This window comes from Parus major, chromosome 5 (assembly GCF_001522545.3).
Source record: "Parus major isolate Abel chromosome 5, Parus_major1.1, whole genome shotgun sequence".
Lineage (NCBI taxonomy): Eukaryota > Metazoa > Chordata > Aves > Passeriformes > Paridae > Parus > Parus major.
In genome coordinates, this window is record NC_031774.1 from 36,445,719 (window position 1) to 36,465,344 (window position 19,626).

Here is a 19,626-nt window from a genome sequence, read left to right on the forward strand (position 1 = left end):
GGCAGCTGAGGGGGCACAGGGGCAGCTGAGGGGGCACAGGGGCAGGCTGAGGGGCACAGGGGCAGCTGAGGGGCACAGAGGCAGCTGAGGGGGCACAGGGACAGCTGTGGGGGCACAGAGGCAGCTGGGGGGCACAGGGGCAGCTGAGGGGGCACAGGGACAGCTGAGGGGGAACAGGGGCAGGTCCAGCCCCTGGTGTCTCCCTGAGCTCAGTGGGCTGGGGTCGGGTCAGGAGGGCCGATGTCAGGCAGGGCTGTGGGGAGCTGGGCACTGCAGGGGCTGCCATGGGGGTCTGGGCTGTGTGTGGGGTGTGGGAAGCAGAGGGGCTGATCAAAACCATTAAGACCTCAGAGTCCTGAAAAATAAAAATGTAATCCAGGGAATGCATATTTAGAGCAGAGTGGAAATATCTGAGAAGGAAATTGCAAGTAAAAAATTTGTGTCCATTGGTGGAAGTCTGAGGTATGGGGAAAAGGTTGGAAAGGAAGAAGGAAAGTAATGCAGCCAAAAGAAATTTTGTGAAGGGGACTTATCATCAAAAACTGGAAGAAACAAGGTGACTACTGCAAGCTTTTCCTGTGACAACAACCATGGCATATAATAAATTGAGTGGAAGCTCTCTGATATGAGCAATCATAATTGCTCAATTATGGTGGAATCCCTATGATCAGGATTGCACATCAATATGAACTTTTATTAAAAAGGATAAACTCAACTGTTTTGTTGAATCAGGATCTTAAACAACTTAAAATAATCTTGGATTTCAATTATGGGGTTGTCTTTGCTGCCACATTGCTGCACTGCTGCAATACTTTTTAAAATAATATTACTTGACTGTTAGACAGAACACTTCATCTACACTTCCAAAGCATTATCTAAAAGTGAATATATTATTCTCATTTTTAATCTTGGAAAAATTGCTTCATGGAAAGTGGCTTGCACAGGGTCACAGAAAAAGTGGACAATGTCATTAAAGTTTGGACTTTTTGCCTGAGACTTTACCCAGTGAGTATCCAGATGCTGTATAATCTGGCAGCTGGCAAAAAAGCTCTGGGGATTAGGAATAGGATCTAGAACAAAACTTTTCCCTTTTTTGATTTCACTGTGACCTACCTAGGTAGTAATGGAAAGCTGCTACCACTGCAGAGTTTTTCAAAGGCTTCCGTGAAATGAGTTGCTGGTGTCTATCCAGTTCCTAATGAACAGATCCTCTTTGAACAAAATCACCTGCACTTACTGCTACCTTTATTGGCAGCCTCCATAAAAAAAGCCAGGAATCAAACAGATATGAAAAAATGAACTGCTCCATCAGGTCAAGTATGATATGAACTTTTGGGCCAAATTAGGAAGATTTATGCTTTCTCTGTTGTGAGTTTGGCATTTTTATGAGCCCTAAATTGTATATGTGGGGTTTTTTTTAAATTAAACATTTTTCTCAAACCTTCCCTTTATATTCATGTGGCAATAAAACTTTCAGATGCCTGAGAAAGACATCAGTGAAAACTGTAAAATTCATCAGGTGAGGTGCACTGATTGGTAATCACATAGGAAGGGCTGAGAAGTCATGGTAAACTGTGGTAAAACAGCAAGAAAGTGTTGGATTTATAAATGTTTTTCAATTTTTAAGCTGAAGGCAACATTATAAAGCAATTTTTCCTTGTTTGTGATGGATTTTATTTCATGCTAATGCAGAATGCATATGGTGGTACTTGAATGTATGCTACAGCAATTCCACTTTAGGCCCCTGTGTCATTGTTTAAAATCTGTTTAAAATAGATTATAAAAGTAATTTTAAGTAGTAGAAATACTTCTGTAAGTGCGGGGAGGTGAATGTGATCACACTGAGGAAGCAGGATTTCCAGTCAGGGAAAATGAAATAAGACTGACAGAAGTTGGATTTCATAGTAGCTACAATGCAGAATATGACTTTAAAAACTGGAGAAATGAGGGAAAAAAAACAACTCAGAAGATGGGAAGGAATTAACGGAACAGCTGATTGAAGCTGTCAGATTAATTATCTGGGTGTTTGCCAAGGCTGCTCTCTGAGTCAGGGACGTTGGGATCTCTCTTCTGGGATTATAGAAAAGGAGATAAGTATCCCACCCTGGATATATGGGCTTGACTCCTGGCACTTGCGGGCAGCTACGAAATTCTGTGTGGTGCCACAGTAAAGCAAGCACAACATTGATGAAAACAGAGAAAAATGGATCCATGCTGGGCAAGCTGTAAGCACTATTTATGGAGCAATGGGGAGTTACTGGCAGCTGCAGGGAGCATGGAGCAGAAGCCATGCCACTTAACTGAAATGAATGCTCACAGTGGACCATTGGATCAGCAGGGGTGAGATCAATAGTACTCCTACTTTTCCAAGTGGCTGCCTGCTTGAAACAGCAGTGAGCAGGAGTGCCATTACTCAAGTCTTTGGGTGCTTCTTGTTACTTTCCTCTGAATGAAGAGATCTCCTTCGTAACCCTGGACTCAGTGCACAAACTAGCCAGACATTAGCTTCCCTCTGAGACAAGATCTGCCTAAAATGTGGTATTTTAATCTGTGTCTATTTTGCAAATGTAGGATTTGTGTCATCTAAGATTCACCATCTAAAACAATCTAGGATTTATTAGTCTGTGGAGTGGGAAAAGCACCTGCAGAGGAAAAATCATCTCAGAGGGTGACAAATAACTAAAAGCAAAATAAAAAGACTTCTTCTAGAATTCATGATCAATCTGTATGTTTTCAGAATTAACTGTTATTTGAGACCATTTTTATAGAGACAATAGCCAGTTTAATGTGGACTCTGATACCACATCTGCTAATATGTGCCCAAAAGGAAATAAGCACATGGAAGAGGTTTGGCTTGTTGGCCATGACAGTGGTTGTCAGTAGTTCCTTCAGATAAGCAGAAAGAAGTCATGTGTAGCCAGCCTCAAGCCTAAAACATGGTCACAATTTCAGCAAATTCAGCAAAACACTGTACCACAAGCCTACCTTTAAATTTCAGTCATGTTAACAGTCCTGTAAGTCAGTGGAACCATTGAACTGCTCAAAAACAAGCCCATGCATATGTTTTACATGACCAGAGGATAATGGCCTGCCTGGAGATTGTCCCTTTCTACTAGGCTGGCAGGGTGGGATTTCCTCTCCCTGATCCTATCATAGAATGCACCACAATCATTGCAGATTATTTCAAACCCTAAAAAAAATACTCTAGGTCTAGAAAACAGACATAGTTTCAAATGCTTGTGTGAGCAAGGCATTTCCCAATTTTCTTTTTAATTTCTGTACTGTGTTTAAGGACGTTGACACATTGACTCTCCATGATACTAGTTTACACACGCACACAGACACACACAGACACAGACACATGCACACAAAGGTCTGCAGAATCGATTTTAAAGTTTCTATGTGCAATAAACAACAAAGTCCCAGTTGAAAGGGTCCAGAGTGAAAGCTGAGCTCCCAAATGAATTAGACTAAAAAAGATAACACCCTGAGGCATCTGTGTGTCTCAGCATTTAAATTATATCCCTTGAAATATGAGTTTGGACTTGGTGCCAAGAAATGGTTGAAGAGCTTTTTCATGAATATACCCAATAGAAGACCAATCTGTTGAAATGAAATGTGTCTCTAATCATTTGGTATAAACATAACATGTTTCTACTTTATTATGTAACCTTGAATCATCTTAGTCTTTTAATGAGGATTTTGGATTGTTGCTAATGCTTTACAATTTCATGGAATTATATTGTCCTGGTGTTATGCTACACGGAGAATATGCACTAGAATTTAATTTTCCACTTAGTTAAATGGATAAAATAATTTCCAGGTTTCTTTAAAAAGAATTAGTTCTTTTTTTTTTTCCTCTAAGGCCTTGTCTCATTTGTACAGATATTTCATTCAAATGGTATAATGCTGAAAAAACTTTTTAGCAGATTTCACTTTCTGAGTCATTTGACAATTCTTTTGTTCTTTTCTTTCTTGAATTATAGGCTGTATGTTCTTTTTCCTTTTTAGGATTAGTGATTACATGGATCTGACCCCTGTAGATATTGTAGGAAAGAGATGTTACCACTTCATTCATGCTGAAGATGTGGAAGGCATTAGACATAGTCACTTAGACTGTAAGTACTTCCATTTTTGTCAAAATAATCTGGTACAACAGCTGATTGCTCCTAAACTACTATTTATATTCCACAAGTGAGATCTTCATCTTGCACCTGCTTTTTTTTTTTTTTGTCAGAGGTTTTCATAGAGGATGGCTTAAATGTCATTCTTTGTGTGATTTATTTTCAAGTCTTTTTCTAGACATATAAGATCATTTAAATATGTGGAAATAAAGCATTATATTTGTATTACTTGAATTTCCAGCAGCTGTTAATTTACACATGCTATGCATTATTTTAATCCTTAAAGTACTGGTCACGTGAGAAACTCCCTCCCTGGCCCAGAATGGGAACTCCTCTTTGAGGATTTTGCATTTTTCTGAGTCATAACATGGAGGACAAAAACTGCAGCATAACTGGAATTTCACCGGGTTTTTCATACAGAACTGAGCTACAGCTCTACTAGTGCTTTAACCAGCCCATCTGTTAATATTTAAATGGCCCCCATCCTTACAGCATCTCAGTCCCTGTTATATGCCCACTGGTGGTATCTGATTGGGATAACAGAAGTACAAAAATGTTGCAAGAGACAAACCTTACCAGAAAACATATGCAACGTCTGTGTATGGGGGAAGGGAGGATCAGCCTGATTCCTTGTAATTAAACTCTTTGTATTCCTCTTATTAAAAGCCATAGGGCCTAATTCTTTTCTTGTTGAGATCTGTTGACTTCAGTGATGGGGCTCCTGATTTACCCTTGTGCGAAAAAAGACTTATGCCCATAATCTCTAATTTATCTGTGCCTGCAGTGAAGCCAGATAATTCTTTGGAAGTTTCAGTGACTGACTGCGTTTATGATTGACTTTGGTGTTTTTCTTAATTCAGAAGACGATCTGCGAACTGCTTCTTAAATTCAGAGACACAAATCTGAATAACTCTGCTCCCCCTGCATCATGTCCTACTAGCATTTCCTAATGAAAGGGCAGCAGCCCAAACGCAGCCACATTTAATTAGATTTTACAAAACCATATGACTACACTAGAAGGCAGAAAAAAATGTTCCATCCTAAATTACCTTGCTTGATCTGCAAGGGAAGATAGGAGGATAACTGATCAGAAAGCAGGAGAATAGGGACAGCTTCTATGACAACATAAGGCAGCCATCAGCAGTATTAGGCTGTGTAAAGATTTCAGAAGTTTCTAGAATGTAAAGTGTATTTGTCATAAGATCAGGTTAGATATATTTCTGAAGAAAAAAAATAAATTCAACTATCCAAAGGTATAAACAAAGTAATTTTGTATCATTTGAATTTTAAGCATTTAATTCCAGGAGAATATATCAGTTGCTGAGAAATGAAGGAGAAAATTCAGATTCTTGCTCTCAAAACTGGAAGTCAAAAATGACAAGTTGCACTTTCACTGCACTATCTGACCAGGGAAATAAAAGATATTTATGACTCAGATTTACCATACCACCTGGCATAGATGAACATCCCATTTGAAAAAGACCTTAATCTTTTGAATGACCACTTCTCTCTGAAATAGGATATGTTTTATGAAACATTCATCTTCAGAAAAATTCAAGATCTATGCAGAGAGTATGAGTGCAGTATGGTCCAGTATATAAGCACTGGACTAAGACTCAGGAGACCCTGAAGACAGGAATGACTTCTAGAAAATCACTTCAACTTACTGTGTTCCTGCTCTCACTGTAAGTCCAGTTTAGCTGGTGGGATTCAAACTTTACAAACACCGGGATTTCTCCCACTATCAACATCCAGCATAGCAGGGTTCACAAACCTGGCTGCATGGCTATAGCATAATTATTCTTGCTAGGCTATTTGGTTTTTTTTTTTCAATAGATGGGGCTGGTTACCTCTTTTATGTGTATTTGTTTTCTTGCCTTATAGGAACAAGATGGTCATAGAATCATTTAGGTTGGAAGGAACGCTGGGATATCATCTAGTTCCACCTAATGCTCAAAACAGGATCAATACTAATTCAAAGTAAAATTTTTAGTACTTTGTCTAGTTGATGTTGAAAAACTTCAGATTCTCCACAGCTTCTCTGAGTGACTTGTTCCAATTACCTTAATAAGTGTCAGTTATCCTCACAGTGGTTGTGGGTGTTTTTTACCTCCTATCTGGTTGGAATTTCCCCGTGTGCTAGTGCAGTTCATGGCTCCATCTTTGCAGTATCCTGCTTGCAGATATGCTGCTAGGTTCTCCTGAAGTCACCTCATCTTCAGGCTAAACAAGCTTGGTTCCACAGCTTTCCTCACAGAATATGTACACCAGCCCCTGGGTGTCTTGACAGACCTCTTCTGAGATCACTGAAGTTTATCAATATATATCCCATGGTAGGAGCCTAAAATTAGATTCCAGATGCAATTTAAAGAGTGACGAGTGAAAGGGCATAATGACTTGCTGTGCTCTGCTGGCTGTACATTTTTAGTACAGCCCTGCTGATTCATGCTTAGTGTAGTGCCCAGCACAGCTCCCTTTTCACAAAGCTTCAACCCAGCCAGTCAGTCCCAAGCCTGTAACATACCTGTCCATCCCAGATACAGGACTTTGCATTTGTCATTCCATGATCAAACTCATGCTCTCTGTGAAAGATCTTCAAGTTTAAATTAGTCTTGGGAGTAACAGGGGAAGAACATCTGCCAGCTATTAGTTCTGCAGAAGCCAAAATGGTTCATATCTTTGCCCAGAGAGATGTTCAACTTCTATTTTGTTATATACAAAAATTGTATATAAACTGAGAGAAAAAAATTGGAGAACCCCAAAATACTTCACAGCAACTTGTCAATCCTATAAAATCAAATTCAAACCAAACTAGAAAGAAAAAATCTTCCTGGTTTAGTAAAACTAGAATTAAAATTCATGAACTGGCAAACACTGTCTGTGGAAAATGGAACGCAGCAGAACTCGTTCCCCAAAATAGAGAGCACAGGACATTTGCCATTAAATCATAGGAAATAACTGCTTGAGAGCACAATGAAAAACAAACAGAAAACAAACAAACAAAAGGCAGATTTATGAAATATTTTGAAGAGGACCTGGTAGCTAAAGTAATGGATGGAAAGCACTAGTGAGAAAACAAAGCAGGACCTGAGAAAGTAGCAAACTGAAAAGGTTGTGTTTGATGGAGAATGCAATCAAAAATCTTGGTTTATTTTTAAAGGAGATAAAATATTTTTTAATTATTAAAACAAGAAGAAATCCAAATTGCAGTTGTAGATTTTAGCAAGTAAAACTGCTATTCTGCCTATTTCCTGGTAACATATAAGGAAAAGGTAAGACCACTACATCCTTCTTTCTCATCCAAGACATTCAAAGACATCAAAGAGGAAAACAAGCAAAGAAGAAAACGTTGCACAAAATTACACAGAAAAAAAAAAATCAAGAGGGCTGTTGATGGCTTCAGATCATGGCAGCCAATTAGAAACTTAGAAAAGCAGGCCTTGTTAGCTCTGTTTCAGATAAAAGAAGACAAATGCAGTCTCAGGAATGTGACCATAACGAATATAATTGTGAAGAAGGTCTGCAAGACTATAGTAGTGACAACAGGCTTTCATAAAGGAACTACTGCCCTAATGAAAGGTCAGCTATGGTCACCAGAAAAGCTTTCATTGGCTTCAATGGACATGGGGGTTATGCCCTAAAAAACTGATTTTTTTTTGTGGACTTAAATTCTGAGTGCAGTGAAGTAAATTGCAAAAATTCCATTAGGTTCAAAATTTCTATTAAGAGATGTATGTTAGTTATGCCTTTATGCCCTTGTGAATTAATAAAACAACATTCATACTCTAACTGTGCATATGCCTGCATTTATAGCAGCTCCATTATACATGGCATGATAACATAAGCTATTGAAACATCATCTTTTCCAAACAAAAATAAAAGTTTATGCTAGTTGTTTCTATTGTGTTTCATTCAAATTTTGAATGATCATGCTTTTTCACAAATCTATCAGCCAATTTTTTGGTGCTACAATTCTACCTTATTAAGCTTTTTCCTGTTTTAAAATGCTTCATTTTTTCAGGAGTTTGGGAATCTTCTCATTTTTTCATCTTCACCTTGTTGCTGGTAGAATCATGACAGATATCACTTACCATAAATCAAGTCTCTCTCACAGAGATCATAGTTAAAATGTTCTAACAGCCTGTTACACATCCAGCATCATGGCCCAGCTGTTGGTTCAGCCAATCCACAGAAACTGGCTAAGCTGAAACAACTCTTGTTTCAACCAAACCCTCAAAAATTACAGGTCTGGCTGTACCCTGGCACAGAGTCTCTAATCCCAGTTCTGTAACAGAGCTTTTCATTAGGTTACGTGGCATGAAAGAGCTGTAACTGAATGTTTTGTTTCACAATTATGCATCTAGAACTAACACCCTAGAAAGACCCCTCATGGCCTAGTTCTGCTTTACCACTTGTAAGGATGGGGAAGGTGATAGGATCCTCTCTATTTACTTACTGCTGCATAAAAGCATTGCAGGACTGAGCTGTGTGTCAACCACAGGGCAGATTGTGCACTTTCACCAAGCCATGAGTCCCTGAATGAGTAGAACTGCCCGTGCTCTTACAACATCAGTGACAAAGATCTTAAAGCTAGCAGGATATATATTTGATGTCAAATCAACACCAGAAATCAAACAGATCAATCAAATTACTGTTGTATCAGGTCTTTGCACTCTGTAGAATGCAGCAAGGGCAATTCCAGCTGTGGGGAGTATGATGCTGTGCTTTTTTTGACACTGCTATCATTCAGCAGTCTGTAACAGCCCTTTTTTAAGAAATTCATTTCATGCTAAGAATGAGTGGATGTCATATGCTGTAGGAGTATGCATCTTCTATTTAATTGTAAAAAATTAATGATCTTCATTGAACATCAAGTATTCGATGTTACTGTTCAATGAAGTCATTAAGAAAGCAGCAAGGAAGAATAAAAGTCAAGACCTCTGAAGGCAACCATGAATATACTTTTGGGCAAATATATGATAACATGCCACCATTTCAAAATTAATATATTGTTTGCAAGAGCACTGTCACAAGCACATACCAATTGGTATTGGTATATAATGTGTGCTTTTTCATTTTGGAATCCTAATTGAGGTCTAAATTCAGAAACCCGGCTCTGACAAGAAAGATACTATTGTCATCAGCTATTGCTTAGAAAAATATCATCCTCTTTCTTCAGGATTTGATTTACAGCCATAAGAAATACAATTCCTCAGGAACAGTGAGCCAGGGCAGTTCATTTCCCATAAAGCAAAGGTCTCTGATGAGTATGTTTGGTAGCACTCCCTCTCATCTACTTTATCTGGTTTCCAGTGGTTAGAATAATCCAGTCTTTCTGAAAATAAACTATTCCACATTCACCTTTTTCACAGCTCCCCTATTTTTCAAGGAATATTACCCCCTCAGTCTGCTTTTAAATCAGTTATATATTCATGCTTTCTTTTATGTATGTTCAGTTGAAAAAAATCTATTGCTCTACAAAATATTACTTAGTGGTTTAGCCTACCAGCTGTAGTTGAATTAACCCTTTTAACTTATGCACATCAGTTATAATTTTTTATTCTCTTAATAACCTCAAACACATGAAAAACAAATAGAATGAGTTGATAATTTCTAACAGTAAAATACTTCACATATTTTGCTATCATGCTGTGGAATAACTCTGCAATGTCAAGTAGCTCACAATTAGTAAAACTGTAGGGGGAAAAAAAGAAGTGTTTTGATCCTGAGGAATTTTTATCCTAATCAGATCGAAATTTCAATGCTCTTGTAGAGCTTAATATCTTCAATAACCAAAAAAATCAAACTGATTCCAATGTCAGGTTTTACATTCCGGGACTGAAATAAAATGCTAAAATATACAAATGAATCTCATGTTTGTACAAGTTTATTATCATTGCTGGAAAGCAAGATTGATTCTAAATTAGGCTGATAGAATGTCAGGGGTTTAGCTGTTTCTTAAACTAAGCCCAGTTGGCACTGTGGTGACAACCTAGTGTATGCTGTTTTCACAGTATTGCAGAAGTGCTGGTCTGACTACCTGCACAATCTTTCTCTCTGCCCATAGTACGGTCCTGCAAAGATTTCTGTGCTGGACACTGGCACCCTTTAGTCCTTTTGGCTGAAGATAGTGGTGATACAGAAAGATGAGGGAACAGGAGATGACAAACTGGAAGAAATGGAATCATGTAAAGAAAATGGTTTTTATTTTCATACAGGGCAAAAAGGGATCATGGACTTTGGTTTTAGCAAATGCCTAGTGTTTGTTTTTCAGTCCTAATGAATCTTGAGAGATGTACACCTACCCAAGAGTGTGTATTGTCATGTCTTTTAGCTGTGCTTTGAAATCCTGAAGATGTGCTTGCTCCTGCAAATTCTTCTTTGGTTTACAAGAGATATTGGTCTGTCTAGCTTATTTAGAAGAAGGGAAAAAACAGTCTGTAGTGTGCAATTATGTGTGCCTTGTACTCTTGTTTTATTCTCTGTTAACTCATGGCTGCCTCATTTCTTGACAGGTGATACTTACACTTTTGTGCGTGGACGATAGTTGTTACTATTGTAATATTTGGTGGTTTAATTTTCCATTAACCACAAAAATACTCAGACATCATTTTTAATCCCAGGAAATTTCCAATCTTTGTGATATTTTGTGCCTCAGTTTTTCAAATGCAAATTTTTTTTATATTGGACAAATGCTTTCTGTATGTAAAGTAGTTAAGTGTTTATCAGGAGAATCCAATCTTTAGGATAGTAAGCAAACCAAAAAACCCTACAAAGATAAATCTTTAAGCTATTTAAATCATTACCTGCTAAACTTAGTTGAAGAATTTTGCTTTCTGTAGCTTAGCAATATACAGTTATTTTGCAAGATGCCTCAGATATTGTTTGCATCAGTAACCCTTTAACTTAATTCCTGATGCTATTTCATCTTCAAATTAAATCTAATGCAATACTGATTTAGTGCACTCCCATTTCAGTTTGTAGACTTTGTGTCTTCCATAGCTCATAGTTAGTTGAAATTTGCACCCAAAATGTCTTATTTTGACCTTAAAAGTGTACATAATACCAGCTGTATAAATACATGCTGCATTAAAGGGTCATAGAGTGAAGGTTGAGCTCTGACTTCTGCTGGTAACCTCTGTGTTTTCCAGTTTCTCTGTTAATTTTCTGAGGGTTTTTTTAAGTCCTTTTGTGCTCAAAATTTCCAACCCCAAAAAGGAATTTATATTTTGATATTATTCTTGTGGTAAATTGCAGAAGCATATGTTAACTTGAAAAGCCATGGGAATAAAGGATATTATTGTACATGTCGAGTACCTTCACCTTCATTCTGTCCACCAAACTATTTCTGTGCTTGTTGCTAGAGGGTGTAAATGTATGCCATTTTCAAAAAGGACAAAAGTACTTCAGTCACATATCTTCCTGCTTTCATTCCTGAGGTTCTCTCCAAGTTTATTGAGACCAGAAATTTCCATCACCTTGTAGTCTAAATCAGAAAGTGTGTTGCCCCATTGAAAATCCAAGAATGGATTGAGGATTTTGTTTGTAGTTTACTAGGCTGTGAGATACCCCATCCTAAACTGTCACTATGAAGGTATGATGAAACTTACAGATTTTCCCAGGATTTAGAAATCTGCTAGTGCTGTGGGCTATTTCTCTTCTTTTTCTTTTTCAAAGGTCTGGACTGCTGACCTTGTGTGTCTAAGGGAGACAGTTTTCAAAGCTGTAAGGATACGAAAACAGTATCAGTAAACTGTGTGGCACATATCAAATGTGTGACAGTAGGTCTCATTAGCACTCCTTTGAAAGAACCTGCATAAATCACCTGAGGCTTTGCCATCCATGTGTCATGTGGTGGGTCCATGTTGGTTTTGATGTCTGATAACCTATAAAGTGAGTGGGCTGGTACAGGACTTTGCCTCAGTCTTTTGGGAATGTCCTTCAAAACACCTGAAGCCTTTTAACCCAATGTCCATAGGTTGCTAAGTATTGCATCTCAGATCACAAGATACATAATTAATCCAATTATTCTTTTATTTTTAATTTTAAAAGTTGTGTTTGGGGGTTTTTTTGTTAACACTAAGCTATCTTTTTAAGGCCTGTGGACAAAGGTGGAAATCTTTGGGATTTTTTTAAAGTCATCTGATATAAAGGGATGGTATGTTTCAAAACATCTGCTGTCAGATATGAGACAGTGATGAATCTTTGTGGTGGTTAGAGGGAGTTTGAACATTTGGCTGTGCCATACCACCATGACACTGTGCTCCAGATGCCTTTCCTCTAGAGATTAGCCTGAGGAAATCACTCATTTCACTCAGCCCAAGAACCCAAACAGGGACCCTTATCCCAGAAATTAAAGCATGTTTAAAGGGTTCCTGTCCCTTGAAACAGACCATCTTTAACCTAGGTAATTCAGAGATAAAATTAATATTGCTGACAATCTGTTTCCATGAATCTTCAGTCTCTTTTCCTATTTTTGGGAGATGTAGTTATGTATAGTATGCAGATACATTTGGCATGGAAAGGGTTATATTCTAAAATCATTAATCTTACATAGGTTGTCATATGATGGACATTAATGTTAGTGGAGAGATGGAGGACAGATTTCAGTTTCTTGAGCAAGCAGGGCCAAATTTCTCCTCTGATGTTGAGTTTTAGTAGCTAAGGGCAAAATTTGGATCTGGGATTTCATTTTCCCCTGCAGTTTGAACAGAGAGTTCATTAATGATAATGGAAGTTCTGTCTGAAGTTGGTGTTCAAAGCAGGCTTGGGTTTCTAAACGACCGTTTCAATATTAACAGAAGAAAATCACTTTATGGCAGGATTGAAGTCATGGGGAGAGAGACAAATCATGAGGGGGGAAAAAAGTTAAGAAAGAGAGAAGAAATCCTAGAGAATCCTAGGTAGAAAAATCTGCTGCTCTTTTTTTCAACCTAATCTGTCATAAAATAAACTGATATCATTTATTTACATTAATTTTATCTATAGAAACCACAGAACAGTTTTTTAATATGCATGCCATAAGCTTCCATTGAATAGTGCCTCTAGCAATACTTGCATTCCATTTGATCAATACCTACATAATGTTTTGAAATAAACATTTTACCTAGAACTATATAATAATGTCTTGTTAATATTCATGGTTATGCGTAATTATAAAGTTGTCATTTCAGATGTCGGGCCATGGGAAAATGGTATGTTATAATAATCATGAAAAGAAGAGGGGAAGAAAAGTGCATCTGTTGTTCAAGTAGGAGATGATGGTTTCCATAGTGCTGGGAAACACTATTTTCTGTCTTTGCTCAGTTTTAATAAATTTGCACTGCTGCTGTGAACCGATGTCATGTAAACTGAAAACATGGAATTGATTTTAAACAAAATTTCTGGTCCTAGTCTGAGATAATTTTCACATACAGCATGCAAGGCCTTCTTCACTGTATTTGGGAAGCTACAAACTTTGATCCTAATATGAATCCACATTTTTTAATAGTTTAACTCAGACCACCTTTAACTTTTGCTTTTCTGTAAAGAGGCAGAAAAAGTATTACTTAAGTTTTTAAACATTCTTAAGGTTTCAAATTTTTCTAAATGCTTGATAAAGGTTCTTTATTTTTTTCTGCAAGGTTGTTGATACTTAATTTTTCCTAATTTATCACATATTTATGTATGTAACATCCCTACACAAGAAGATTAAGCAGTATTTCATATTGGAAAGTAAGCAGTGAATTGATTGCCATACTTACCATTTTTATAGTGACTGTAGGTGCTTAAAAAAATATCCCAGGTGAATGAAGAAGTTAGGTAGGAGTTTGAATAGTGAGGTACAGTTTTCTTTCATGGTCCTGATCTGCTACTTCCTGCTTATGGTAAGAAAAGATGAATTTATGTTTATAAACCTTCAACTATTACTCTCTGATATTCATATCACAGTAGGAGCCAGGTCTCGGTCAGTGGTATTGACACGATAGATTGCATTCTACCCTATGCTAAAAAAGATATTCTCTGTCCAGCGCTCAGGGCTTTCTGCTGCCATTTGCTGTGAGTAAAATGCAGCTTTCTAAAGCCTCACAGAACCAGTATTTCCTTAAAACTTATCAGCTTTGTATTTTTCTTAGAACAGCTCTGTTGAGATAGTCAGACAGGGCTGGTAAGGAGCTGTATGCAGTGAAGAGAGGTAGAGCAGCATGACCCACAGGGACTCTTGTGATGGGAAGGTGGCATTCTTTACCAGGCAGTCTTCTCTGAAAGCCTTGCTTCTGGTCTGGTAGGTAGACAGTGCATTTGTATACTGTCCAGGCTTAATCCCCTCCTCCTCACTCTACCCTAGAGCAGATCCAAAATAGAACTGTTTGTGGAGAATTACGTAGCTGACGTATGATTCCTCACCGCATGTCTACAAGTCTCCTATCATTTAGCTCCTAATTCTGTAGCAAGCATCATTTAACATTGCTAAATATTTTTCATTGCTAAAATCCAATTTGGGCATACCCACTATTTAAAACATCTAGCTCACTAATTGCAAAATCTATAGGAAAGTCCTTACAACATCAAAGACTCACTTGATCCTCGGAGCTGTTATAAATGGAAAACTATCTCTGTTACAAGCAAATAAGGCACTTAATGCACTCTTTCTGGCTGTGATGCTATTTTTCCTGTGGGTTTTGAAAATGACCTTCCTGTAAGCATCAAGGACTATAACTTTTCAGATAAAGAAACTCATTCTTGTTTTAAATCTATGTCAGGTTCATTCCCCTATAGCCCACAGTTTTCAAAAGCAGAAGAAAAAGTAATCCAGAATTAAAAAAAATAAAAACCCCTCTGTTTCCAGAACGAAGTTACCCTGTCAGCTTGCCTTGGGCCTTAGGTGGAGAAGTGGAGATTAAAGAGTCAGTATTCCTTTTCATGTTTCGTCTGCCAGTTTTGTGAATGTAGAAAGAGTACTTGTGGCTGCAGCTAAGTATCCAACTGTAGTATTAAGTGCGGCAATTTCATCCTCGTGCAGTAAATTAAAAATATTCTTATAAGTTTACCATGAGAGGAGTTCAGTATCAATACCATCCAGCCATTGATAAAGGTATTTCAAGGAGAAGGGTGAATAGCACAGCAGATGTAACCTCAATATTTTCACCAATTATAAAGAGCCTCTTTGTGAAGCTGTGTGAATATGTAAGATGATCTCATCATTTCCTATTTACTCAATACTTACCTGAATACGCAATATAGTGTAGCTTTTAAATGCATATGCACATGAGTAAAATGTCCTTTTGTAAGAGACTTTGCTAAAAGACTGCTTTTGATACACAATTTCTTCATCTCCTCTTCAAACTGAATTAAGCTACTTCCTTCTTTTAAAACACAACTCACTATTTAGAAGCTTTGGCTTTGATTTCTCAGAACAGCCTTACAGGAAGAAACTATGTTCTTTTTCTATTTGTAACCATATTTCTGAAGACAAACTTGTACTGATTTATTTTAATTTTCTAACTGAAATAGGTTCCTGCGAAGAACACTGACTGTTTCTTCTTTTTCCCCCTCCTTCATTCCACCGCTACAAGAATATTGCTGTGCACAAAGCTACCAAGGAAAACTGAAATCCCTCTGTTGGGAACTGTGTACACAGCAATATATTCATACTTTGAGAAATAAGTGAGGGTTTGTTTTTTTTTTTATTTCTTAGCATGACATACTGTGCACTTCTTGCATGCCAACCACTGAATTCAAATTGAGGAACTAGGTAACATTTCAGCAAATTTTAATCAGGTTTAGCATCCACCATTTTAGGGAATGTATCTGTGCAGCTGACATAAAGGTCACCAATTTTAAAACATTAACCCTCAGTTAGTCCCTTTGCTTAAAGGGTTTCTGTGTGTGTGTGTATGTTAATAAATTACATAACCCAATCCTGTGCAATCCCGTCACATGTGCCATCCCACCAATGTGCTCACAAGTCTCACCTTGTCTGCCATACTGGGCACTCCATGTATAACACAAATAGAAATATAAAATGATCTGCACTGCTCCTCACTGAGTGAGAGATTTACATGAAAACAAAACATCCTGGAAATTCAGGATGTAACCTGCATGGCATTACATTTTCATAAGCTTATGCTAAACTGAAATGTGTGGTCTGTTGCTAGTTAGAAAACATAACTTCACAATCAGACCTTAGAGTGGAGTGATTCTTTACTTTCATTTCTTCTCAAAATTAGTAACTTTATTATACGTGCAAACTGAAGATCTTTAAAATGAAACAGGGCTTTTACTCAGTAACACTAGGTTATCAATAAACTGGGATAGTTTCCCTCCCTGATGCCTCTTTCTAATTGTCTTTTTTGCCTCAAAATTCTCATCTAGTTTCTAAGTTGCAGGTTGACAATGGAGCAGTAAAAAAATTACTGTAAATTAGAAAACATTTCAAAATTTTTTTCATTATTTTCTTTCCTCACATTTAGAAATTTCTTTCCAAGGTATACTGTGAATTTTCAAAACTGACTTGGGGGTGCCTAGTGAACTCTCAGAGGAGGTAAGAACCAGATTTAGCAGCACAGTGCAGCTTGCCTGCCAAAGAATCTCTTTATAGAGAGAATTTTTATATTGGATCGCGGGACTTCCTTCAGAGCGTGGTCCACAAATCTCTTATATGAAATGTGCTTTAGACAGATGCAGCAAAGAAAATTCTGTCTATCTGGTAGTATTTCTGAGCTGGCCAAAAATAGAGTGGGAATTTGCAGGTAGATGAACTTTATGGAAAGTTCATTTTTAATACAGTATTTCAGACATTCTTTGGATGTATTCTTTGTACTTGGGAGCCTGAACTCTGAGTGTATATGGTTTGTATATAGCTCTGATGCAGTGAATTCTCATTTGTGAGAAAGCAGGCTTCTTTTCCTCTTTTCCATAGTTCTGAAATGAATGCTCTGTTCAGTCTATGACACAGACTTTTCCAGCAGTGCAACAACCAATATAAAAGTTACTGAAGGATGAAGGACTTGTCTAGGATGAGCAAAAGAGCTGGAGAATCTAGGTCCTTATAACTATCACTATGCAGAACTGCAGTGTGTCCTTCAGCCCCTGGCTAGTGACTCACCTGGTACTTTGATTTTCAAATGTGTATGTGGACAGCTGTCCTTTGGCATCTGTGTAGCATGGTAAACTCCCTAGATAAAAACTTTTCCAAGGAAGACAGTGGTTTATGTAGCAGGTACAAGTGCAGACAGATTTTACTAGCTTCTGCATGCAACTGTGGGTATTCATGTTTCCAGAAGAGAGATAGTACCACTCCACACTTGTGTGCACATCGGGTTTACACTCAGCTGTAAGCAGAGTATTTTGAATGTCCTGCTTTACTGAAATGGAAATGCCTACCATAATCAAAACTTACAGCAGTGCTTTTCTTCCCTTATTCTTCATAACTGATAAAGTTGGGCTAATTTATGTGAGATTGTTTTCTAAAGTGGCTTACAATATTGGTTTGACAGAAATGCTGTGTAGTCAGTTGTTCATATTTTATCTTTATTCTGCTGTATAATGAGGTTTTGAAGACAATGAATTATCATAGTAGAATATGTAGAGCTTGAAATACAGAAGTAAAAATTTAGGGGAAATATTGATGTCTGCTAGTAGCAAACTTAGTTCACTAGAGGCTGCTGAAAAAAACAAGACCCAGATACAAATATTTATTTATATTAGAGCTGAACAAAACTTGCGCTTTACATTCACTTTACATGGCACTATTTTACATGCATATTTTTCTCTAGTAGTTGAAAAATTGCAGTGGGCGTTGGGGGATCCCTCCAATGTAAAGAAACATCACTGTTTGTAAGACTGCCTTTGTAAACATCTTTTCCTGTAGCTATCTGCTGTACACGGATTTAGATATAGATACATTCATATATATAATTGGGGCTATAGACGTTTGGTTAACTTGAAAGCTCCAAAGTGTCATTTGTCACATTTATGGTAGGAATTTTAACTGCCTTAAATACTTACCCTTTTCCAAAGTGACTTTTTTCTTTCCTCTCTACCAAAAAAAAAAGAAAAAAAGAAAAAAAAAAAAAGAAAAAAAAAAGAAAATGTACTTCATGAAACTATTGTATATGAAGCACTTATTAGCCGTAATTAAATGGACAATATGAATTTACTACGTCTTTAGGACTCTGGCTTGTTCTGGTTTAGAGCAAGATGATTAATGCAAATACATATTACTTGAGATAACCATTTAGCAGCTAATTTAGCCAAATTTATTACAGCAGTTAGAGGTTTTTCATTTTCGCAGACGGAGACAAGGACATGACAAAAGCAGGCGGTGACTGTGAAGGCACACTGCCCTCTAGTGCACGAAGCTTTGTGGGAATTGGGAGGCAGGCAGGGAAGAAAAGGGCTCCAGCAACAACCGTGCCCAGATTTTGTGTAGTTTACAGGTTTTCTAAAACCCTTCTGCTCCCTTCCACTGAAAGATTTTCCTTTCGTTCCCTTCTCCTGACACGGAAGAATCAGATACAAAACAAATCCGTTCCAACTTGGCAATATTTTGTCTGAAGTATTACTTTAAACATCTGTATTTTTAAGCCATCTTGCTGTGAGCATTTAATAGCACCGTTTCACGTTACTGATTGCTTTTACCTCTTCCTCTGTCTCCTAGCATATTTCAAGCATCGGAGGGAGCTGTCACTCTTTGGCTCTAACCAAGCCATTCTGTGCCTCCCTTAGGCCTCTTTCTCAGCCTGTTGGTGGATTTACTTTGCTTTGGTAGAAAGTAAATTCTCCAAAGACTTTTCCCCTACTGACCAGTGGAGATTTGGTTCATCTGAGAACTGTAAATTCTGTTTGACAAGATCAAAGAAACAGATGTATAAGTTCAGTGGTTGATATCGCCTGCAATGAGGAGAAATGATCAAAGCAGCAGGGGTAGAGTATCTTCCCAAACCTTTCAAATATCCAGAATCTCAAAGAGGTCTACCTAGGAGCTATGAATAAATCACATATAAATTTGCCTCTTTTTTTTTCCTTTTCTTTTTTTACAGTTTGACATTGAGTGCATTGGAAATGTCCACGCAGCAATAAGTATTCCGAGAACCACAGAGATTTTTGGTTTTGGGGTTTTTTTTACTTTTCTTCTTCCACCTGAGTTTCCAAAAGCAGATTAAAATTATACTTTAAAAACTTGTAAAACGTGAAGCTTGTTATACTGAATTTCAGATCCTGTTTGTCATCTCAGTGGCATTAAATCCAGAGGAAGCCAAGTATCTTCTCCTTGCGCTTGTGGCATGTTGTACAATGAAGGTAATTTTACCACAATTCTAACATGTACTCTATCTTGTTTGTGTTTTGTTTGTATTTTCCTGTCAGTGCTGAATAAGGGTCAGTGTGTAACAAAGTATTACCGCTGGATGCAGAAGAACGGAGGTTATATCTGGATACAATCTAGTGCAACCATAGCTGTCAACGCCAAGAACGCAAGTGAGAAGAATATCATTTGGGTCAATTACCTCCTTAGGTAGGT

The 19,626-nt window shown here is 37.6% G+C and overlaps 1 protein-coding gene across 1 annotated transcript in view; it reads left to right on the plus strand.

Annotated features, from left to right (window-relative positions):
- NPAS3 (neuronal PAS domain protein 3) overlaps positions 1-19,626 on the plus strand; it is a 589,490-nt gene that overhangs the window by 559,441 nt on the left and 10,423 nt on the right. The window contains exons 8-9 of the mRNA XM_015632068.2: positions 4,012-4,118; positions 19,473-19,620. Of these exons, the coding sequence (XP_015487554.1) occupies positions 4,012-4,118; positions 19,473-19,620 (255 nt within the window). The remainder of the gene's footprint in view (positions 1-4,011; positions 4,119-19,472; positions 19,621-19,626) is intronic.